General features: G+C 39.8%; 1 protein-coding gene across 4 annotated transcripts in view; it reads left to right on the plus strand.

The window, feature by feature from the left end:
• The window catches only part of SYK (spleen associated tyrosine kinase), a 44,885-nt gene that overhangs the window by 13,128 nt on the left and 6,563 nt on the right, over nucleotides 1-25,194 (plus strand). For 3 of the 4 annotated variants that reach the window (XM_050329077.1, XM_050329079.1, XM_050329078.1), the window contains exons 2-7: nucleotides 4,090-4,535; nucleotides 5,934-6,094; nucleotides 14,307-14,445; nucleotides 15,850-15,931; nucleotides 17,063-17,112; nucleotides 19,255-19,323. In XM_050329077.1, coding sequence (XP_050185034.1) covers nucleotides 4,122-4,535; nucleotides 5,934-6,094; nucleotides 14,307-14,445; nucleotides 15,850-15,931; nucleotides 17,063-17,112; nucleotides 19,255-19,323 — 915 coding nt within the window. In that variant the 5' untranslated portion in view covers nucleotides 4,090-4,121. The remainder of the gene's footprint in view (nucleotides 1-4,089; nucleotides 4,536-5,933; nucleotides 6,095-14,306; nucleotides 14,446-15,849; nucleotides 15,932-17,062; nucleotides 17,113-19,254; nucleotides 19,324-25,194) is intronic. The other variant, XM_050329080.1, reaches the window with a different exon arrangement.

A 25,194-nucleotide genomic window follows, 5' to 3' on the forward strand; every position in this document is an offset into this window, starting at 1 on the left:
ATTTAGATTGGAAAAGATCTCAAGATCATCAAGTCCAACTGTAAAACTAACATTACCAAATCCTCTGTGAAATCATGTCCCTAAGCACCGTGTCTGGAGGTCTTTGAAATACCTTCAGGAATGTGACTTAACCACTTCCATGGACAGCCTGTTCCAACGCTTGATAACCCCTTCAGCAGAAAACTTTTTTCTGATATCCACTCTAAACCTCCCCAGTACTACTTGAGGCCATTTCCTCTCATCATATCACACAGGGCAAGAGACTGTCACCAACCCTGCCTGGAGTGTCTGGCCCATGCTACTGTCCCTTGCAGCAGAGTTGTTCTCCCCCCTGGTGGCTTCCTCAGTGCCTGATGCCATGTCCTGCCAAGAGAGACGTGCAAAGTGACAGAGCTTGCCTGGTGCAAGAGTGGAAAAGTCAGGGACACATCAGCAGGCTTTGGGAGAGGGGAGGCAAAAAAGAAAAGCCTCTTGATGGCCCTCCTTGAAGGCTGGAAAGCAGCCACAGCCCTGGGGCAGGGCAGAGAGACGTGGGGCTGGACTGGGCTGTGCCCCTCCGTCTGCATCCCTTGGAGAGCAGGAGGAAAGCCATGATCTCCTCCACACCTCCCCAGTGCTCAGGCTGAGGTGTGTGAGCTGCTTGTGGCAGGTTCTGGCAAGCTGCCAGAGGGCCCAGGGGGAAAAGATGCTGCACCCAAAACTGCAAGCCCCCACACCCTCGCCCAGACACTACGAGGCTAGCACAGGGTACCTGGAGGAGGCGGTCAGGAAAGAAAGAGGAACTTGCTGGGAGTCTTCCCTGCTGCCAGTGTGCCTGGCACTCTTGCATTCCCAGCCCCAGGACAGTCTCCTATGGAACCCACGGCACTGGGCAGAGGGCAGAGAGGCAGTGAAAGGGGCTGCAGTTGCACAGAGCCCAGAGTTACTGCTGTCCGCTTTGCCAAGGCTGATAGAACGAGCTTAACATCCCACAGGAGCCTGCACACCTTGTGTGTGTGCACCCACAGGAGTCCTGGACACCCTGTGGAGGAACAGACACTGCTGAAAAACACCAAGGTCACAGATTCTCACAGGTGTGAGAATTCTTACAAGGGTGTCAGGCACTGACCCATCGGGGCAGCAGATGCTCCAAAAGGGACAAAGTCTGATCCACAGGATGTTTTTCCTTGTTGAACTTTATTAAATTCCTTTCATCCCAACCCTTCACCCTTTCCATGTCCCTTTGAGTGGCAACACAATCCTGTGCCTGTGATGTTTCAGGCTCTACTTCCTGTCTTACATTATCTGTGAACTTGCTGAGGCTGTGCTGTTCCCATTGTCCCCTGCCCTCATGAAAATCTTAAATCTTAAATATTAAACCCAGTCCTGACCCTGGGTTACAACTTTACTAACTGGCTTCCAACTGGACTTCATATTACTGTTTGGAATTCTCTGGCCCTGCATTATGCTAATGAATGGGTCCATTCAATCTGAGGAAAGCTTTGTCTGGTACAGTCAAAATAGTCACTTTGCATGGTATTTTACACAGAATCAAATTTTGGTGATGGCTTACTGAGGACTGCCTTCTGTCTGTTCAGCTACAACTTTTTTTTGCAATTAATAGGAAAAAAAGTTATGTTAGTAGATTAATATGTGAACTTAAACCAGTAACTTTTGGCTGCAGACCACAAGAGTGATAAAAAACATGCCACACAAAGCTCTGTTTTGTAGGGTTGCATTAACTCTGCAACTCTGATGTCTGCCTTCTTTGTGAAGAAGGGAGGGGACTGTAAGATTTGTCCTGACTGTTCTGTCTAGTTTTCCATACCCTGTGAGCCTTGTTCATTTGACTTTGTATTCCTCTTTCTCCCACCTCCACCCCACACCTTCACCTTTCCACAGCGTAGCACAGGTATTTCTCTACTGCTTTTTGCCACAAGCACAAGAGAGAGCAAATCAGCTATGATCCAGTGATGTGTCAATATGTAAGCTAAGCAGTAGGCACAAACAGCTCTGCCTGCTGCAGGTCTGTCAGGGAAGGTGCCAGTCTGAAGTCCTGTGTGCCAAAAGGCCCTACATTAAGACTCCCTCAGTTACACCTTTGTATTACGGACTCTCCCTTCTTACCTAGTCTTCCATAAAGTCTTCTACTCTTTTCCTCACATAACTCAGGTGCACAGTTGGGCCAGCTGCAAGACAAATGGGCTACTAACCCCGTTCACATAAAACCTGAATTGTTTCATGCTGGTTCCACAGACTGCTGCATGGCTTCCCTAAAATCATGCCTTCCATTTCACTGTGCAGTGCTCATTGTTTTCACTCCTATGTCTTTCGCAGCAGTAGAAGCAAAAACTGAACTTCTGATCCTTCAGTCCACTTCTAGCCAAGGTGATGGGAGGTGGGAGAGGAGAGCCTCAGTAACCCGAACAAAACACAGATAACAACAGTATTTAATATGTTGATGTTCATGGGTTTCATATGCAGCATATATACATTCCACCTAGTATATATAATTGGAAAAAAAAAAAGAATAAAAGATGTCCACTGACACAAAGAAACCACAGTTATTTTCCTTTTATATACTTGTAGTACTGTTTAATTAACCTAAAATCTACTTATACAGTACGCATAACAGAAGTTCTCACCTATTTTGTACACTTGAGAATATTTTGATATTAAGGTGTCACAAATGAACTTAAAGGACAAGGAAATAAAAATGTTTTATTCAGCATTTAATGTGTTATTTGAAAACAATTTCAGGGGATTTTACAGATGTGCAGGTAGTAACACTTAGTGGAATTTTTCTTTTCTTTTTAGACAGAAGGGTGTTCAGCTGTTCCTAAATGGCATGCCTTCCTTTTTATGCACCACACACTGGTGTGCAGCAGATGCAGCAGTCTGACCAGTCCTGATTAAACAGTGGTTGGACTGGGGAAGCATTTGGAGGGGAAAGTACATGAATAACCCATAATGTTTGGAAACTGTAGTGACTTGACTGCTGAACTTGCTATTAACATAGTTGATTGTGGTTATGGGACACTTCATCTGACAAAAAAAAGATCATATCATAACATATAATAACATAATCCCCTTTGTATAAGGTATATTAAACATGTATTAGACATTATTTTCATTGTTATGAATAAAATAACTGAGGCTATTTTTGTTATGATAACTAGTATTCTTCAGAGATTCTGTATTTGATTCTCATCTATGTTTTTGTTGGTAGTACGCTTTCATATTATTTCAATATAAGCTGTTTAAAATTGAAACTGTTCAAAAAGACAATGTCACTTTTTTTTTTTTTACCATTAAAAAAATCAAAAATTAGTAAATCTCTATGGAGAGAAATGTTAACTGTTTAATTTTATATTTATATACGTCTTTTGTCCATACTCAACTCACGTACTTGCATAAATTACTCTTTCAGGCAACGCTATAATGTCATAAAACTATTCTCACTGAGTCTTTCTTACCTAGTTGTTTCCTCTTACTGAAGGAGGCCAGTAAAAAGAATGGATAGAGACATTCAGCCAAATGAAGATGTCAGGACCTCCATATGGTTAAGCAACAGAGCAGACAGGGAAAGAGTGAAAATTGAGCAGTTACAGAAAACCTTTATGTTACTGTATAACAGGGGAAAAGTTTCTATTGAGATTTAAAAACACAGCTTCTAACAAGACTAAAATAAAAGTGTGATCTTCATTCCAAAATTATTTTTTTTTTTAATTACCAGCCCTATGTATCATCAACAAATGTGTTACCAACACAGCCTCAAGCTGCACCAGCAGAGGTTCAGGCTGGACATCAGGAAGAAATTATCCACAGAAAGGGTTGCTAAACATTGGAAAGGCCTGCCCAGGATGGTGATGGAGTCACCATCCCTAGAGGTGCTCAGGAAACTACTGGGCAGGGCACTTAGTGCCATGGTCTAGCTGACAAGGTGGTGACCAGGTTGGAATCCGTGATCTTGGAGGTCATTTCCTGACTAAATAATTCCGTGATTCTGTTAGCACACCGCATGTGAACCGCCATTTACTCATTTATCCGCTTTTTTTTTTTTTATTATTTTTTTAACTGATACTCATGTCTCTGTCTGTGTATTTTCAGGTACTGGGCTTGCTACTCGGACAGGAGAAAGGATGGCTTCCAGCACAGCGAACCCTGCTAACCACTTGCCGTACTTCTTCGGTAACATCACACGCGAAGACGCCGAGGAGTACCTGATGCAGGGAGGAGCCAGCGACGGACTCTACCTGCTCCGCCAAAGCCGGAATTACCTGGGCGGCTTTGCCTTGTCCTTGGCCCACGGAAGGAAGGTCCATCACTACACAATTGAGAGGGAGCTGAGCGGTTCCTACGCCATTGCGGGAGGCAAGTCGCATGCCAGTCCTGCTGAACTCATTAAGTATCACTCAGAGGAAGCCGATGGCCTCATCTGTCTGCTGAGGAAACCTTTCAACCGTCCACCAGGCGTTGAACCCAAAACAGGGCCCTTTGAAGATTTGAAAGAGAACCTCATCAGAGAATATGTCAAACAAACTTGGAATTTGCAGGTAAAACCGGACTGACCTTGCCATAAAGGGGTCTTTGAGCTAGGAGGAAAAGAGGTTGCAGTGTTTGTTTCCAGATCTTGCTGCTGCTAGGTAGTATTTTTTCACAAGGGAATCATAACCGTTTGAGTTTCAACAGTGGGTTGTTTTTCTTCTCCCCAAGAAATGCAGTACCTTGGCCCTAAGTGTAGTTTTCCTGACATTTACAACACTTAGAATTTCTATGATGTCTTGGGCTAGCATAGTCTTATCTACTACTGCATTAACATATCTTATCAGATTTGGACCAAAAGTTAATAGATGTAAAGAATAAGATACAGAAATTGTTTGTTTGACTGCTTTTAGCTCTGAATTTTTATGCAATGATATACAGACATGATGACTTGTTTTGCATCCTCCTGGTCTTGTTTCTGTGATGCTAATTTAGATTATGTCCAAAACTACATTACAGAGCACTGTCTGTACTTTCTCAGTACTGCATGTGCCAAGCAGGAATGTTCTAGGTGAAGGATGGATTTTTTTCCTGAGAATTACTATGAAGAAACCGGTCTTTACATGGAAACACTAGGGTAGGAGACTGCAACAGGAATATTATTTCACCTTGGAATGCCATCATGAGTTCCCTTTATGAACTCGTCGAGTTACACAAGGGTTTTTAATCTCCTTTGCTACAAGCAAGTAACCCTGGGAATTCTGCTCTGTAAAATACGTGGAGCAATCCCCAAACTGGCAAAGCCTGAAACTTATTTTCTGCAAGTGCTGAGGCTCGCAGTCTTTTTTCTGCAGAGTCTGAACCCAGTCTAAAGGGAGGCCAATGAACTCAAGTTAAAAACTAATGAAACTAGGGGGGTTTGCCCTGAATTATCTAGGTTAATACTACTCTAAATACTTCACTCTAAAATTGGGACTGTTCTGTCTGCTTTGGGGAAATTTGCATTGATGTCTTTGACATAGTCATGCTGCAACAGTGAAAAGCATGTTCAGATAATTTCAGTACACTGCTATAGTTATGTAATTTGGAGGCATGTTTAAAATCTCAGACTGACACTGTTTACTTAATTATGTCTCATTAGCATAAAAATAAGACTTTATTTTAAATCACAATATAGCATATTATAATAGGGTTAAATTCTGCTGTATTAAGGGCTTGATTTATTGGCTAAGTTTGCTTCTTTTTCTCAGAGGTACAGGAAGAACCCCAGTTTTGTAATGTATAGGTTACCAAATGTTAGTTTTTGGTTTCAAACCCTTATAGAAACCAGACCTTTCCTTCACACGCCACAAATACATGCAGATTTCGGATGTCCCAAAATTAGTTCCGAAAGACTGGGAGTCTACCTGTCGAGTTTTTGTTGCAGAAGATAGTCTGACTGTTCCAACTGTGCTTTTACTACTCTCTAGGGGCATGCTCTTGAACAAGCTATCATTAGCCAGAAGCCTCAGCTGGAGAAGCTGATTGCCACTACAGCCCATGAAAAGATGCCGTGGTTCCACGGGAGGATCTCCCGGGAGGAGTCGGAGCACCGCATCCTCATTGGGTCGAGAAACAATGGAAAATTTCTGTGAGTGCATTTCTCCCGTGGTATTGATGCTTGCCTGTAGGGCTACTGTAAAATTCTTCCAAATAAATCTCAAGTGAGAACATGCCCTGAGGGGTGGCTTATTCACAGTGAGAGAATCCAGTCCAGTGTGATAGACGCGACACGATGCTTTCTACACTAAGCAAGTGTAGAAAGACTAAGTGAAGACGGGAAACTGTAGCAGAAGCATGGGAAACCTGCAAGGGTGTCTACTGGGACCTGCTGGAGCCCAGGACAGCCCCTGGCCTCTGCAGCCCCACTGCCAAAGCCTGACTACTTGCACCCAATACACAGATTTACTAAACTGGTACAACTGTAGGCAGACTGCCTGTCTTAGCAACTTGGCATCTATATCTGCAAAGTCTCCCAGGGATGGTGGTGGTGCTTTGTTTTGTAGGTAATCACACTGGGAGAAGGAATTGCCTCTGCCTTGACAGCACCACTTTGTGTCTGCTGCTTACCATCTGCATTTGCCTGGCCTGGTGTTCTTTTGTTTTCTGAGAACAAATGTGCCCCTTAGGATAGTGACAGACAGACAGCCACCTGTAAGCACTAGAGCCAGACAAAGTCTTCTAACAAAAAAGCTTTTCTTTTGGAAAATCTTCATTTAAAAAATATCAGTGTTTTAAAATAATTACCTTTTGTCGTTCTCCCCCTCCTCCTCCAAACCAAGAAATGTTTATATAATGATAGAAAATGGAGCTTAAAAGTCATGGCCAACTAAGGCTTACTTAGAGATGTATAATTTCTGAGAAAAACTTCATCACCTACGTGTGTAGCAACTCTTTCACTTAACTGATTTGCTGTAATTGTGCCACACAGGAACCAGTGACTCCTCTAAATCTTCATTTTCAATAGAGTTAATTCCTATGAAGTCTTAACTATGAATACGTTGAACGTAGAGACATTTAATTTCTTGAAAACTCTTTTCTTCTCTCAGTCCTTGAATTTTTTTGTGTCTCATTCACCATGCATCTGCATTTTCAGCCTCGTACTCTGTATTTCCGAGCTTCACATCCAGAGGGTCATTTACCCAGTGGCTTTCATTGCAAGGTGTAACAAACCCTTGTCATAACTTCATTACAGATTTTGTAACATCTGTAATAAAAAATTGTTACAGAAATTTGTGGAGCCATAGAGTTCAGTTATCACAGATTCATCTTTTATCAGTGCTTCTTCCCAATGCACAGGAGTTTAATGGATTTGATGAACATGGTTGCTGTTGTAGATAACCAGCCCAGCATTACCATTCAATTCTCCTTTTTCCTGACATGTGACTTTGCTGGTTTCTTCTCCTACATTTTAGACATAGAGTCTAAATGTGTAATCTGAAATAAAACATCAATTCCTTCTTTTAATAATCTCATGGGTTTTTTCCTAAAAACATATTGCCTTTTTGCTTTCTGTTTCAACACCTTCCCAAATTGATGTTATAGCAGCTGAGTCATGATGTAGATCAAGTATTAAAACTTGCAGCTTTGCTAGTTGACCTCATGCACGTACTGGTTTCTTTGTGGCCAAAAACGGGGGGTGGGCAGGGGAGGGAACAAACTAATTTTTCTCCAAAGAAAATGATCCCTTGGCTAATATTTCTTAACAACAGGGATAGGTCTTGGAGTAGGGGAATGAGATTTTTTAGCAGACTTGACCTTTCCAGTCTCTATTATAAACACTGATCTCTCTTTAATTTTCTATGAGCATTCCCCCTGCTTTGAATAGAAACACTTTCCCAGCATTTTTCCTGTGTTCCCTTAAGATGGCCTGGGAGACTGCTGTCTGCAGTGACATGCTCTGAGCTGTGTGAGGAGCATTCAGACCTTCTCCCACAGGACTGGTTATTCTGGTGGGTCTGTACCTTACACAGTTTTGCTGGAACTGAGGTGGCTGCTTTCACATCAGACAGACAAACCCACAGAGGATGAAACGCTAACTTTGAGGCTCTCTTCAAACCATAAGAAGTGCCACTGGAGCTCAAGTAATATGAATATATAACAGCTAGTGCTGGGTCCCTCTTATTAAGGATAATCCTGTTTACTTCTGCATCTGTAGGGTGCTTTCCAGTGCATTGATTGTTCTTGCACAGACTTCCTATCTGGTCAGTTTAGAGCTTAGTAACCACTCACCTGACATTTAATTTTATGGTCTCAGGGAAGAAACTGGTCAGTAGCCAGAGCAGCAAGAGAAATAATGTGTCACTCATTTGCATCAGGAACCCATTATTTTATCTTCCTGAGCCTTTCTAGGTTTTAGGTCCACAGACCCAGAGGCTCACTGCAAACAACAAAAGAACTGTCTGATTCAGAGAGGTTTTCTGCAGCGGTTTGCTCAACATGGGCTTGCTCAGAAGGTGTTGAGAAATAAACCACTAATTTCTGGCTAACTGAAGCGTTATCAGCAAAGCTGCTGTGTGCGAAAGCGGTGCATTGTTTTACATTTCAGGCACGGGCATCACACACTTTTACTTACCCAGCAGCATTGTTTGGCAGAATATTCTGTACCTCTGTGCACTGAAGGCTGTGAATCTGTGCCTGTGAGTGTAGCTGCTCTGGGACTGTTTTCCTTACGCTGGTTGATATACTCAAGCCTGATAGCTGACTGAAAAGTAAAACTTAAACACATTCAAAGTCTAAGACAAGTTTGCTTGTTGAGGTAGGAACTGGAGCCTGGGAACGTAGAAGGAAGCTAGATTTTTAGTGAGATGAGGTACTCCAAGGCTATTTACCAAGTCCACACACCGATGTTAGTATATGACAAAAATCATGTGTTTATCACGGGAAAAATAATAAATATTAGAAGGTTAGAATATTTCTGTATATTTTTAACAAGCCTCTAAAAATTCATTGTACCAGAAAAATTTGCTATCTGTCTGACCTAACTGCCTTGAAACAAAATCCAGTACAGCAGTCTCTGTGATAACATATCTAACATCTAGATTTCTTTAGCACTGCTTTGCAGCACTACAGGATTACAAAGTCTAGAATTATTTTTAATACATTAATTATGGAAATAGTTGAAAAGCTCCCTGACTCCAAAATATCATGGGTAACGTCATAAAGACAACACTACAACTTACCCAAGGAAAAATTCTGAGCTAACTCTGAGTGTTTTTTTAGGGAATTTTCAAAAGTCTTTTTAAAGTTTTTGTCATGAGTGAAGAGTCAATGAAGTAAGAATGTATGTGAATGCTAAAGAGTTTGTTTTTGAACCCAAACATAGCAACAATGTCATGAAATGACACGAAATATAAAGTATCACAAAATATTTATGATATTGTTAATATTATGTATGTGACTGTACACATGTGAACCAGTTTAAAAATAAATTGTAACTGATAACAGTGGCAGAACAGCAATACAAGAAAAGTCAGTTTTCTCTGCAGTTTCACATAGGAAACAGCATCGTTATGTGGTAAGAGTTGGCACATCTCGATTTATCATTGGTAATGACCACTTCACTTATATGAGCATGTGATCTTGCATATGTATTAAAAACCAGAAGTTCTGAAGTTGGAGGGGGGATAAAGAATATTCAGAAAGACTGTTAAACTTAAAGATTCAACTTTAGGGAAATTGTGAGTGAAGGTATTGCATAATTAGCAGTTTTGCCTCTGCAAACTGTTTATGTGAGTTCATGTGAATGAACTCACCATGGCATCCCATGACATCTAGAAACTAAACTGTCTCTTACATGTCACAATAGTTAACACTAGTAAAAACATTTCAAAATAACAAGTTCGGAAATGCAGTCGTCTGTAGCAGTTTCTTGTCTTTTTTTCTGATCAAAAATTTCTTTTTCTGTTATTCTTAGCAGTCTGTATTTACACTAATCTTACTGCCTTCTAGGACTTTCCCACTAGGGTGCATACTGAACTGTGAGGTTTATCAGACCTTGTAGAGTATTCTTTACATAATTCTATCAGTATTAAGTTTGTATCCATAAATGGAACTGGACATTGTTGGCATCAAATAAGGTGAAAACAAGACCTCAATTCAGGGCTATTAATTAACGACAAAGTTCCTCTTCAAAGTGCCAAGCAGTTGCTGGACTTGCATGACACAAAAGTTTTCCGGGATAAAACACGGACAGCCAACCCTGTTTCTGGAGGTGCTGTCTTCCACTCCACAGCAGCTTGGGACGGTTGTTTTCTGAACTTCAGTTAGGTACGCACTCGAGTGACACTGCAGCAGGGCTGTGGCTTCTCGAAGCTGGCTCTGGTTTGCCTGCTTCAGCAGCGGGGAGGGTCAGAGGTGTGAAGAAAAGCCGCAATCCCCTGCTAAGGTAGCTGTACTGAGGAGGTGCCCAACTGTGGTGCAGTTTTGCGGCAAAGCTGTTCGTCAGGGGTTTGGTGGAACACAGCTTGTTGTGCTGGTGGAGTGAAGTCAGCCAATGTGATGCAACCCTCCTCGCAGAAGTATTTTGTAACTGTGCAGCAGCCTTGTGAGGAGATGAATTTTTAGTCTCCGCTGTAGGTAGCAGTAGTGTGAGGCTGAGCTATCTCCTAAATTCTGTAGTGTGCTGACATTTGTGAAACAGCTTTGAGCGTGTTACCAAACAGAGGAGAAGAAATGATGCAAATGAAGGCAGCGACCAATCCATTTCGTCCTTTGCATAGTTCTTTTGCAGATGGCACCAGGTTCATTCCTTATTGCCTTAAAACTTGGAACGTGTGCAGTATGCAGCAGATCTTTGAAGTGACAACGAGCAACCATGTTGTTAATAGCATTACCAGAGGGATGGGCATAAGGGCAGACAGGCAGGGAATGGCTGGAGCTTGATCAGCAGTGAGGAATGTCAGTATCTCTGCCATCAACAAAGCTGTTATCGTTGGGGAGGCAAAGCAAACCCCAGAATAAACTTGAGCATGGCCTTAGATTCAGGAGGAAGAATAATTTCACAGCATTCCTAGAGCAAGCATTTTGCTCCTTTATTATTTTCTTCATTATTCTCCACTGTAAAATGCTGTGACTTCTGTTTGTTTGGTTTTTTTCTACACAGTAAATGAGGCATGTTATAGTAGCAATTTATTTTTTTTTTTTAGCCTCAGGGATATTTTCCTTTAGAAAGAGAGGGATCATTTGGTTTTCCAGATGCAAACAGGAAAAAATTGGAGCATTGTTCTTTTTGCTTCCAAACAAAAATAGACTTTACCAAAGGAGGGAATGGATAGGTATTTAGACTGTCTCTAGTGATGCTCCAAGTAGTTATTGGTTGCTATCTGGGTTACAGTCATAAAAAAGCAAAAATCACTCAAACATAGATTGTATGAAATATAAAATCAATACCTAAACTTATTTGCATTGCATCAGGTAACAGTTTGAGTTTCTACTTTCCTTTTTGTGTTGTTTTAAAAATGTATGTCATAAAAAAGCTAGATACCTTGGCACTTCTCTAAAATATCTGTGAATTCAATTTTTTTCTCAATGAAGTTGTTTGCGTTTCTGATTATTTCAGCGGAGAAAGGACAATATTGTTTATTTACAGGTGTTTATTATCTTTATGTTTTTCTTTTTTTTTTTTTTCTGTACATTTGTAATTCTCTGCTACAGCATGAAATGGAAGACCAGGTGATATTTCAGTGCTAGCTTCCTTGCCATAATGCTTTCTTTTTAAAAAAATAAAAATAAAAAATTTGCTTTTTAAAATTATTTTTTTTATCACTTTGTATTGAAGAACAGTGAATATTGTGTTAAATTTCAGAGCACATTAAAACAGGGAGTGCATTTGGAATATTGAATTTTTTTCTCAACAGTTTGAGAATTGTTATTTTTCATAGAAGGAAAGTTCCACATGGGAGGAGAGTTCCCAAATCTGAAAGATCCTGAGTAAGGCAGGCAGAGCCATGAAGAAGTTGGGAAAACTTTAATTTCCTTTCAAAAAAGTTTCAGTTTATAGCCTTCCAGTTTGAACAGCCTTTTCCTTTGTGTCCATATTTTACAGTAACCGTAAGTTACTGGATATTGTTACCCAGTCTGGTTGCCAAAACTAAGACTTTGGCTGTTGTTTCAATGCACTTGATATTTCTGCTCTTCACACATGTTTGGGGAGATGGCAGTACCTCCTGGTTCCATTTTTTTTTGGGGGGGGGGGGGTTGGGGTTTTGTTTGTTTATTTTTTTTGTTTTGTTTTGTTTGTTTGGGGTTTTTTTAGGGATCCAGGTTGTGCTGGAGTTGACTGCCTACAGTTTAAAAAAACACCTGCTACATAACCCTAAGAGAACAAGGCTCCCTCTGGACCCTGGTCAAGAATCAGTGTTAGAATGGAGACTTCTTTTGGGACGTGGGGCCATAGAGCTGTCTGACAGAAGTTGCCCTGACTGTGAACTGCAGATGTCTTCAGAGTAACATAGCTGTTGGCTTAGGGGAAGAAAAAGCTCAGAAATGCAACTTCAAACCTTATAAACCTGAACTCTGCCTAAATCCTTCACTAAATAGTGATAGAGCTCTTTGGGTCTGTGCTGTGGTCTTTAGAAATCAGAGCTCTCCTCTCCTGTGGGTGCCTGTGCCCTCAAGAAATGTTTACAATGCTTCTTGTGATAGTAACAACTGTTGCAAATGATAGCCTGTTTCAGTAGATCTAATTGCACTGGAGCCACCATTTCTTCACGTGAAACGTGAAGGGCATTTGTTACTGGGAAGCAACCCATTGATTTTTATAGTCTTACTTGTGTTTTATTCTGAGTAGAAGTCTGATTGCAAAGCAGTGCCATTTTTTGTTTGTGTTTTAGAGATAATGCCCTCTATTCTAAAAAGACTTTTCTAAGCCTCAGTAGCATCAAGCAAGTCAGAGGAAGACAAAGTAAAAGTCACTCTTCATTTTAGCAGAGGCTGTTACTCTTCGCTGGTCAGTCAGCACAGGAAATCAACACGCTGAGAAAACACCTATCATGAAAAACCACAGTGTGTTTCAATTTGCCTTAGAGACTTAGGCAAGCTACCTTGGTTTCAGAAAACAAAAAACTCGACATTACTTCCCTTTTTCCTTTAGCCAGTGTCCTGTTCAATCTTAGGCAACAAGAATCACTCTACTTGAAAAAAAAAAAAAAAAAGAGGGGCATGAGTAGTTCAGACAAAACACAGTTCTACTTCAGCCTTGAGTGAGTCAGCTGAGAAACAGAATTTAATACTTGCCTCTGCAATCTTTTGAGACACGATAACAAGTACTAGTGTTGCACCAGCAATGCTTCTTAACATCTTAGTGAGCATATACCACTATATTTCTTTTCAGGGCTGTTCAGAAATTCAAGGGAGAGTGAGGAGATTTCTGTGCACATTGGAACAAGAAATAATTCACTGTTGCAGAATCTGGGCTTTTCGCTAAAAAAGCCAGACAATTTTAGTCTAACTCTATTGCTGTCTCACTGTCAGCCGTAAGTGCACACAGGCAACTCAAACTAAAAGAAAAGTCCTACTTTCTAACCTCAGAAGCACTAGCTATGATGGAGGTAGTAGCAAGTTCCAGGTCCAGTTACCAGAATACCCAGGCCTTGAGTACACATAAAACAACTCTGCCACACTTTACAGGCATCTCAGATGGTGTATGCAGGTCTTCTGAAAAAACAAGATAATCAGGGTTGCCTGCGAATTTTAGAAAAAATTTTTATATTACATTCCATGACCTGTCCATTGTGAAGTTTAAATATATACGTGCCAATACCATCTAGAGTTTCATATGAATTTTACATGAAATCTGCAAAAGCATTGTCTTTGACTGAAATTATAAGAATTAATGATTACAGATATGCATGATTTTCTTCAAATTCCCAGAAAAAAAAAAAATCTATTTCAGAGCACAAAGATTTTCCCTTTGTTTGATTTTCACATTATATTCTTTTAATGTTTTATTTTCTGCTCTTACTGTCATATAAAACACACAAAAGAGGTAGGCCAGCACTGCAGAGGCTTTAAAATGCATACTTTCTCAGAGCATGCCTTATGCACTGCAGAGTGTTCTGTAGCTGCCTAACAAAGGGCCTTACATGGATTTTCTGGCTTCATCCGTTGCACTTTAGGAAAAAGAAGGGAAACTTCAGGGGAATTCATCTGAAAACAAGTTACATGAAGAAATAAATGACAGGCTTAACAAAATGTCTTCAGAAGTTGCAGTGCTGACTTTGCTTTGGGTTTTAATTCAAAATCTAAAAAAATAGAGTGCTCCTTCCTAGTAGATTGTAACCCTGAAAATCTTATTCCTACAGTATCCGAGAAAGGGACAGCAATGGTTCCTACGCCCTGTGCCTACTAAATGATGGAAAAGTACTGCATTACCGCATTGACAGAGATAAGACAGGAAAGCTCTCCATACCAGATGGAAAAAGATTTGACACCCTCTGGCAGGTCTGTTAAATTTTTATCACGTGGGTAACTGTCATCAGATTTCCATATAACTGACCAAGGCAGCTTTGTTTTATTTTGCCGCGTTACAACAGTCTTTGGCTAAAACCAATATGTTCCCGCAGGTTATTTGTTATATTTTTTCACCTTTCTGTGGCCTCTATACATGAAGAAAATATGTGTTAACGTAGGAAACTCTTTGAGTGTAGAGAGTTTAATCATTTCTAAATGCGATGTTGCAGCCTAGCCGAGTTCAAAATTGCTATAATTAATTATTCAGTTAGCTGAACATTCTCTGGAATGGAAGTCCATTTGCATTTGCAAGTGACCATATTCATGGCTATGCTTGGTGTAGTCTCCTGTTAATGTCCTTTATGGCAGCAGCACACAGAATTCTAGGAAGTACAAATGGAATGATTTAAGATGCTGTACACATAATGCAGCCTTTAGCTTTGAAATTCTCTGCCTCCAAATCTGCAAAAGCTCAATTTGCTGAGGCTTACCACCAAAATATGCCTGAACGCTGGTAAAGATTTAGCTAAGAAGTACATACTTCTTAATACTAAAATTGAATACGGGTGAAATGACTGTGTAAACTAAAAGTACTAAGGGAATTGAAAACCCTGCAGAAACCTCTTATGTCCTCTTGCTTAAAAATCTATTAAAACAAGTAAAGTGACTCACAAATCTAAAATATGATTCTTTGCTCGCGTATATTAATTCTTAGCCTTTCCGTAAATGTCCTGCATTATTTATTTCCTGGCATCACTGGAAATTTTAAGGCAGCTGCGGTGTCTTACAATTTCTTTGAACGTGTCTGCAAATCTTACACTGACAGGCTGTCTCCTTTCTACCCAAATACGCCAAAGTGAAAATAGAAGTAAATTATCTGTAACAAAATGAGATGAGAGAGGGTGATTCGGTCACAAATGTACACGACTGTTGGTGCTATGCATTTATTAACTGCCTACATCTCACTGCGACTTTGAGGTCCAGAGAAAGCATTGAGTATTAGCACAATTCTTGCACTATAACTATACCCCCCAAAAAACCAAACCAAACAAAACAGAACAGGAAAAAAACCCAACCAAACAAACCTGTTCAGTCGCAGAACTAATGGGGGGAATGCTGAGGTCTTACAAACTCAGTTCCTGGGTCACCCTCCAGGTTCATCTGTAAGGTTACTTCAGAAACATGCAACCCTGCTAAATAAAAGTAAAGGTGAGGTAAGAACATGTGCAGTAAAGATCTGCTGTATGCCCTGGTCATTTGTTTTAATACGTAGCAATGATTGTACATAATGCACGTAGTCCTAAAGAGACAAAATATGACTGTACCGCCCTTACCATTTCACATACTTTTTTCTCATTCTTTCTTTTTTTTTTTTCTCTCCTCTCATTCTGTTAGCTAGTTGAGCATTATTCGTACAAACCAGATGGATTATTAAGGGTCCTTACCACACCTTGTCCACAACTTGGCTCAGAAAATGGTGAGTTATTCCTATTATTTTTACGTGTATAAACAGCCATGACAATTATGATAAAGATGTGCACATTTTTCCACTTGCCATGTAGTCTGGGTGCAGATTTTCTGCTTTTCAAGTGAGTTAATATCTGCCAGACCATGCATGATGGAGGCAGATCCTGTAGCTGCAGGCTAGCAATTCAGATTATTGCTGGCTCTAAATTAATGTCAGACCTGAAATGTGCTTTGCTGCCCAAAGTGGCAGTGGAACTGGAACCACACACATGGACAAGGTGGTCTCCCCAGCACTACTCCAATGGTCCTCCCTCCAAAAGCTGAAGCACATCAGCAGTGCTGCCCTGGGCACTCAGACTGGGTGCACCCAGCAGGTGAGGTGCTGGAAGATCAAGAGTTGCTTCCCCTGATGGGGAGGGCAGGGCAGAAAATTGGGTTGGCTGCACCAGATGCTGAAAATGGGGGTCAGATAACTATGGGGAAGGGAGGAGAGGGGTGAGGGCATGTGTCCTGAGGTTCAGTGTGCTTTTTATCCTGTTTCTTCTTTAATGTCAGTTCATGCTGGAAAGACCTTGCCCTCCCTCTTGCCCTGACTGAAAGGGGAAATGAGATGTTTCTGATTGATCTGTGTCTAACTTGTGCTCCTCCAGAAGAGGTGCTCTCTCTCTAAGGCCTTCTAATATAATTTTAACTGGATACCAGTGCCATAGTGAGAGGAAATAGAATAGAATAGAATAGAATAGAATAGAATAGAATAGAATAGAATAGAATAGAATAGAATAGAATAGAATAGAATAGAATAGAATAGAATCATAACTGGAAAATACATTTAAAATCACCCAGTCTAACCCTTGTGGTTTTTTTTTTTTTATTTTTCCACACCTTTGAATCATTTCCTACTTTTTCCACCTGTACTTTTTCTGCTCCTTTAAATCATTTAGGCACTGCACATACTTTTTTCTCTGTGGCAACTAGTACCACAGGCTGCTGCTTATAAGAAACAAGAGCAAAGAAGATGGTCCAAGAGAAACACTGTAACATGATTTAAAAACTGGAAAGTTGGTTCCCTATGTAAAATTCTGCATTCTCACACACATTTCTCACCTTGCTCAGTATCGTTCTGCATTTTATTATTTTGCAGATAATATTGGTTTTAACACTTATCCTTCTGCTTCTGGAACATTTCCAAAGGTAAGGGTATGTGGTTATATAGTAATAGCATTTATTTGAGAGGGCTTACAGACACATACTGCTTTGGGAATCCTGAATCTTTTATGTTGTTGCAAATGTGAGTTTGTTTTTCTAGGGATATAAGCAGTAAGTTGAAAAGAAGCTTAAAGTATTCTAGAGTAGCATTGCTTTCATCAGTGTTTTGAATGTTCTGGTAACCATTTAATTTTTAATTTCTTTTATACATATAATGTATGTGAAAAAAAACCCAGTATCTTTCATAGGCAAAATGCCTCACTGATGATCATGTTTTGTAGTGATTGTATCCACCCCAGAAGAGATACTGTATTAATTACACCGTTCACTTCCAGAATCTGCTGGCTGAAATGGAGGTTCAATTTACCTTATTTGGTGTGTGCAGTTAACATTGGCCATTGCAAGAGGGTCTGATTCCTTCTGCAGGGAGTTAGGGGTGATTCTTCCCTCAATTCCATGAAAACTGAGCAAGCCAATCCGTTGCTATAACTGCCTAAGTTCTTGGAGTCCATTGGTTAGAGGAGTCACCTGAGGTGTACACAGAATCACATAACACTATCTTGTTCAGATGTAGTTGATCTCATCTGAAATAAAGGGCTTAATTTAGTTGTCTCCCTGGAGAGCTCACTCGTCCAGGTCATTATCTTGATGTTGTCCCGCATTATAGAAAAATATTTTAGGCAATTATATTTATTCGAGTATAATTGAGTCCCTGCAGGTCCGTGAACAACCATTCGCATTCCTTCACTTCTGAAAATCAGGCGCCCTTTTAAATAATTGGAAATTATGCAACCCAAATCAGTCCCTTATGTTTTATTAAACATTACCTCGAGGTTTGGGTCTGTGCCATTTACAAGTTAAGTCCATGAAGTTTAAGCACATGAGGTCACATGTATCATCTGGTGTACACACAGGACTTTAAGCATAGAATCCTTCCTTTTTTCAGAGAAAGTATACTAGTTTAGTATCACTAAAAAGCAGATGGTCATATTACGAGGAACATTAATGTTTTGTTACTCCAAGTTTGCCCAGTAGCAAATGCAACACAAATCCCTTCCCTGACACGAAGTTTCCTTCAAGCCCTTACACACAAAACAGTTTGCAGTTAGCTTAGTTGGACAGTCTGTCTTGCACATCCTTCAGCAGATCTTTCTACAGTCTTCATACACTTGCTTAACTTAAAAGCAACTTCAGATTTGGACATGCTAAGACTGTCCCACTAAGGCTTTAGAATATCACCACTGTGTTTCAGGGTGCAGTACATATAAAAATTAATTAATTAAATAAATGGTCTGGATGAACTAGGACTTTTCCTTCCCTTTCACCAGAGGCTCCATGACCAGATTTAAAGTGATTTTGACCCCTATGACTTTGTAAATTACTTTTTTCTCCCTGCAAAGTCAGTTCAGAGGCTGTTTAAAATGGCTGAGGATGTGTCTCAGATTATTACTTCAACTTCAGTATCAATCTAAATGTTTAATCTGTAAGTACTGCATCACAGTTTTAATTAGCCAGTTATGATCTCTCAGTGACCCCTAGAAATGCTAATTTGTCACATTTAATTAAATTAATGCATTTTTGTAGAACGTATTAGTGTATCTTCTAAAAGTATCTTTATACAGAACGTAAGTGCGTGTAAAAAATGTAAAGCCTGTTCATTTTTGTTTGGAATTAATATCACTTTGTGAGCTTTCTACTTCACATTGTTTGTTGTAAGACAAAGGTGTGCTTCAAATCTTGTTCAGTACAATTGTCATGCTTCCCCATACCAAAGTTATCAACTGCTTTACATTGCTAAATATGTTGGGGGGTGAGGCTAAAGTTCAATAATAGAGGCAGGAGAAACATGAGATGTACTGTATCTGGAGAAATTTAAAAATTTGAATTTAAAAACTGCCTTAAGGTGTATCTACAGATTCAAGATGGTTTGGTAGCACACAGTTGAAACAAAATGTTGAACCAAGGTTTCCTATGCTACATTTGTTTGATGCATCATATATATACTTGCAGACACACAACAGAAAGGTTGGGAATGTTTTATTCTTGTAGAGTACTTTTGTTTTGTAAAATATTTTTAGCTATTTTCATGACACATTTACTGTTCCTCTTTGACATTGCGGTTTCTAGAGTTGGGCAGGAGGTGGAATTATCTCAAGACTCAAATCGTACACCTTTCCAAAGGCTGGCAGCAAAAAGGTGCCTCATCTATAGATTTTTTTTAGGTTTTTGACTGAGTTAAAAAGACTTACATGACTAATTTCACTCTTTTTCCCCCCTCTTTTGGCTTGCTGTGTTGACTACTAACAACTAGATTGTGAAGATTTTGAAAGCTTTCTGCCTCTTTCCTAATCATCTGCATAATTATGGGCTTGATTTTATAACTTAAGCAATGGGTTTGGAGAAGTTTTAACATAGAGGGGCTATTTTTAAGTAATTTCTCAGAAAATATTAATGGAGATCACAGTATGTCTACAAATTAAATGTAAGTGATAAAATGTTTTTCAAAACCACTCAGAGAAGTAAAAATTTATATTTCTGCTCTGAACTATCCCTCTTAATCGAAAATTGTCTTACTTATATAATTATGTTATTACTTAGCACATTTGGGGACCAATTTGTTAATAAGATAAATTCTTATATAACGTATGTGCACAAATCTTGTTATGCACTGAATCACATTTAGGCAAGTGTAAGATGTCACAGCTCCAAGCAGAATGGGAAAGGTGATATCAGGGAGTCCAGGGGAGCCCAGCCCTGTCTTAGTGAAAATGCTGTTGCATGTCCAGAAAACTGTGCTGTCCAGTAATTGGTGCAGTTCTGAAGCACACAGTTATGAGCTTGTTTTCATACTGAGAATAACATGTATGTCCCTGCTCCACCCAGGAGTCTCTCTTCATGTTTATTTATTTATTTATGGTTGCTCTTCAACAAAAATGATCAGGCATGAAAAGCCCTAGGGGTGTGCTACTGTTCAGAGTGAAAAGCTGTGCTTGATACATGCTGTAGTTGGTAATCCTGATAAAAATCAGTTCTTTTTCTCTGACTTCAGTTCACTTTTATACTGAAGTACCAATAGCTGTTGTAGTCTGCGTATCCTCACAGGACTCACATCTCTTTTTCAATGTGCATTTATCTCATACAAATACATGTGCAGTGTCAGGACGTGCTCCAAACCACCTGAAATACAATGCCAAGCTACCACATATTTTGGTTTCCTTCAGAAAAGTGAGGGTGGGTTTTGAACTCTGTAGACGTGGCTTTGTTTACACTGCTGTCTGTTCACCTCGTAAAACCTGTCACTCACTCTGGTCACTTCCTACTGTCAAATAGCTTTTTTTTGCCTTTTGGGCAACAGACACAGAGTACAGGTTGAAGCATATTGGCAGAGAAGGACCAATCATTTAAAAAAATAATTTCAGAAATCTGATTTGATCACTGTTTACATATACTTAACCCTGAATAGTCAGACCCACAAGTTTCATCACACTGTCAGATTTTAGACTCTAGGCAAAAGAATTCCAAGATTTACCATTCATTAACCCGAACATGGAGAGTTTACTTTACCCCTGGTTAATTAGGCAGTTACTTCTCCTATGTCAAAAACTTTCAGACAATAAACAAAAACATACCTATTTTTTGTGTTCTATTTACTCATTTTTGGGAAAGGTTTTTTAATTTAAATTAAATTTGGGTTCTAATTAAAACTCAAATTTTGATCTGAAGACTAAAACTACATACAAGTAATCCAGATCAAAATTTCTCAAGCTGGTTCACTAGTGTAAAATTGGTAATTTAGACAATTTAAAGGAACTCGTGCCACCTAGTGGCAACTGAGGTGTCTTAGCCAAAGCTCGTTGAGGATTTGGCTAATGAGATCTTTGTCATGCAGTATTTCGTTGTTCAGTTTGTTTTAGCAAAGTAAGACGACTTTATGGTCCTACATAAAAGTCTGCATTTTTTCAAATCAGAATCATTAACCTGAAAAGATATTGCTCTGGCTGTATGGATTGTCTTCATGAGACTATTACTATATTACTTACAAAGAATTATAATCTTTACTGCAAAAGTCAGATTTAGAGTAATTAGAGCCATTTCATTCATATGTGGCATTTTTAGCAGGCTCCTCTAGTGGACTCCTTTCTTGTTTTCCTTTTTACTGCTTGAAGGAATCCAAGGTCATTTTGCCCATTCCTTGTTTCTTGTAAGAATATCAGGAGCAATCTATTATCCTATATCTTGGTTGTATTAACATAAAGTTCCCTTTGTCCAAAAATATCTGCAGAAACAAAGTTGGTGTTTTAAAAGTGTAGGGCAGAAAGAACTCTGAATTTAAATGATAGTAAAATAAAAAGGAAATTTTATTGTACCATTACCCAGTCCACTGTACATTCAGTGGTACATGCCCCCTTCATAATTTCTAGTCATCCTTACTTGACTTTAAGAGAAAAAATTCCAACTTCTGAAAGGAAATCCAATTCCTGGTGGAAAATCTATTCTAAGATTTGGGTGTTACATGCCGTGACTACATGACTGGCGGAACTAAAGAAAAATTTTTGAGGTTTTTTGAGTACTGCACAACATTCAGCTCATAGTATGAGCTGAAAATGTGCCTGTGAAATACTAAATTGCAGTTCAACCAGAAATCACAGAATCATAGAATTCTGTGTTGGAAGTGTTGGAAGGCAGCTTGAGGATCATCTAGTCCCAGCCACCTCTGCCACGGGCAGGGACACATCCCACTAGGCCAGGTTGCTCAAAGCCTTCTCCCACCTGGCCTTGAACACTGCCAGGGTTGGGGCATCCACAGCTTCTCTGGGAAGCCTAATCTAGTGTTTCACCATTCTCATAGTAAAGAATTTCTTCTTAATATCTAACCTAAATTTCCCCTCTTTGAGTTTGTACCCATTACTCCTTGTCCTATCACTGCAGTTCCTGACCAAGGATCCCTCCCTGGATTCCCTGTAGGCTCCCTTCAGGCACTGGAAGGTTGCCATGAGGTGTCCACACAACCTTCTCTTCTCCAGGCTGAACAGCCCCAACTTTCTCAGCCTGTCTTCATAGGAGAGGTGCTCCAGTCCTCTTTGTGGCCCTTCTGTGGACTTGCCCCAACAGTTCTATGTCCTTCCTCTGTTGGGGGACAACAAAACTGCCCAGGTGCTCCCAGGGGGGGTCTGGCAAAAGCAGCACGGAGGACCAGAACCCCTCCCTTGCCCTGCTGGCCACACTGCTTTGGGCGCAGCCCAGGATGCCTTTGGCCTGACTGCCACAAGTTTTCAAAAATTATGGATAGTGGCTTAGCAACTTTTTCTGTCAGATCCCTGAGGACCCTTGGATGAATCTCATCAGTTCCCACGGACTTGTGCACGTTATCCCAGTCCCTGCATTTGTCTTTCTCAACTTGGGCAGCGTGGCTGGAGCACTTGCCACTGAAGAAGACTGAGGCACAGAAGTCATTGAGAACCTCAACCTTTTCTTTGTTCAGGGTAGCCAGATCTCCCATTTCCTTCCAGAGAAGAAGGAAGCAATATAAATGAAAAAGACATGTTTAATCAATCTGCAACAATGAGAAATGACATTCCACACACACATTTATATTAGTTAACCAAGCTAACACTAATGATATATAAGACATCCTTTTTAAACATCTCTTATTTTGTTCTTGAATTGCAAAGAGCAGAAATATCTTTATGTGTTCCACTTGAGGACTCAGCCATGTCTTGACCAGAGATGTATTTTCACCAACTGTTCTTCACTCGTGAATGAATTCTTGAGATGTATGAATTTCATGTACATTAATTATGTTTGGCCAGTTAAAAGTAGACCTGTTCATAAACTGAGACTTAGGGTCAGGAATATTTAACTAGCCTGGAGCTACAGCTGCACGTGTGTGACTTTACCTAATTGTGACTACAGAAAAGGTTTCTGTGGTGTTTTAGGTGAGGTATATACTATGGGACATTTCAAGACTTCAGAGACTTCCATGAAATCTATGCAATGTGGCAAGTTGTACCTGTCTTCATTGTACTTTTACCTGTCCAACAACAGATATTGTTGGCAGTCCAAATTGCTTTGTATCCACTTGGTTAATTGACTCCAAATAACTTCTGGAATGTAAAACGATCTTCCTTTCAAAGTATAAATACTGTTAATATGGGAAGTGAGAATACATCCAGGAAGTGGGATTATAGTCACTTCTTGGTAGTAATAATGAGTAGTAACTAGCAACAAGATAAAACCCCTTAAGTGTTCTTGATGCATTCCAAAGCAACTCAGGACCTATGAAACGTACAAAATAAAATCACTGTGGAATCAGTAAGTATAATTCTTTGCAAAGCAAAATTTGATTAATATTTTTTGACGGAACACAAGCATTTTCCTATATGTACCTACAGTATAGGAAAAAAACTGTCCTAAGTATTCACAGTGAAACTATCAGGCCATATTGAGAGATTTATGATTGAGTTCAAATCCTGGTGGGGTTTTGGGTTTAGTGACCCTGTGACACAGGTCTTGGAAACAGAGTTCTCACCTTGCAAAGCTGGCAAACTCTATCAGTCTAGAGAAACAAAACCAGAGCTGAGGATCTTGTTTCATAACTTCATTTGCTTCCCTTGTTCTTGAGATTAGTAGGTCAGTCAGTTTGTCCCCTGACCTACCCCAGAACTGTCCTGGGGCTTTTGTGGCTTACCCTGACAGCAAATGGCCTTTCAACTCTGTTCCCAAGAGTGAGGAATTCAAGTCAGAAACACTTCCCTTGCCATGCCTGATGTCGCTGTGCTCTGTCCCACAAGGCCAGAGCCTTGCTGAGAGCTCCTCCTCATGGTTTGCTGCAAAATCTACATAGTGAAACCTTTCCTATTTCATCCAACTGGGCAGATCACTTCATTAGGATTTAGAAAACTGTAATGCCCAGGATAGGTCAGGTGTCTTCCCTACTAAATGCAGTTTCCAAATGATAAAACTTCTATTATATTCAACAGCTCACTCCAGAAAACTTCACAGAATCATTGAACGGTTTGGGTTGGAAGGGACCTTAAAGATCATCTTGTTTCAACCTACCTACCATGAGCAGGGACAGCTTCCACTAGAGCTTTCTTTCTCTTTACTTCAAAACAACACAGTTTCTGGAAGGAAGTTATGACACTGAAATCTTCAGTTATTAAAAAAAAAAAAAAAAAAGAGCTATATACTCAAATATTTGCAAAATAACCCTATCCAGTGTTTGTCAAATGCAATATACTTTTTTTTCCTATTTGAACTGAGAAAACTTGCAAAAATGTTTGAATTTTTCACTGTAAAACACTCTCTTAGGAGGGTGAGGTCATTAGTAAGTGGAGTAAAGTCTACACTGAGAAAGAAAAGGGACTAAACTGCAGAAATAAGTTCTGTAATTCCATGCTCACAGACAGAATAGAGTATGTATACTTTATTGGACCAGCCTAATCCTTCAGCCAAACAGCTCCAGAACACACCATGTTTCTGTTGGGATGGTTTGTGTACTCCACATTATTCATCTGACAAGAGAAAAGGCAGAGGGATTGTATTTGAACTAGATGCTCAATTAATTAAATCATTTTCTCCCTTCTCAGAGGAGACAGAGTGACCTATTATCTGGTCAATGATATTTGTTCCTGATGTTATACAACCCTATTCAAATAACAACTTTTTACTCCAGTTTGTTCCACTTCTTTGAAGTGGAGTCACTCTGTAATATCCACAAGAGAAAAAGGGAATTGTTTTTCGTTTTCATTTGTGCTAACAATTTCCCCGCAGCCTAGGTAAGGGGAGAGATAACTTGGACAGGGAGGAAGGACAGATTAAAGACAAATCCTTATGGCTGCTTGTGTTACAAGGTAGATATGAAATGATCATGTAAATCTAATATCTGCAGAATAAGATTTGTGCATGACCCAGTACAGTTAATTCTCTTGTATCTAATGCTCTGAAATATTTTGGATAGACTTTTGTGCTTTAGCAGTGTATGTCTCATTTGGCCTGGATATTTGCTTTAGCAATAACATCCAGAATGAAATATACTCTTTTGGATCCCTTTCTTACTTTCTGATT

Source organism: Myiozetetes cayanensis, unplaced genomic scaffold (assembly GCF_022539395.1).
Source record: "Myiozetetes cayanensis isolate MyiCay16 unplaced genomic scaffold, myiCay2020 scf4, whole genome shotgun sequence".
In the NCBI taxonomy this organism is placed as follows: Eukaryota; Metazoa; Chordata; class Aves; order Passeriformes; family Tyrannidae; genus Myiozetetes; species Myiozetetes cayanensis.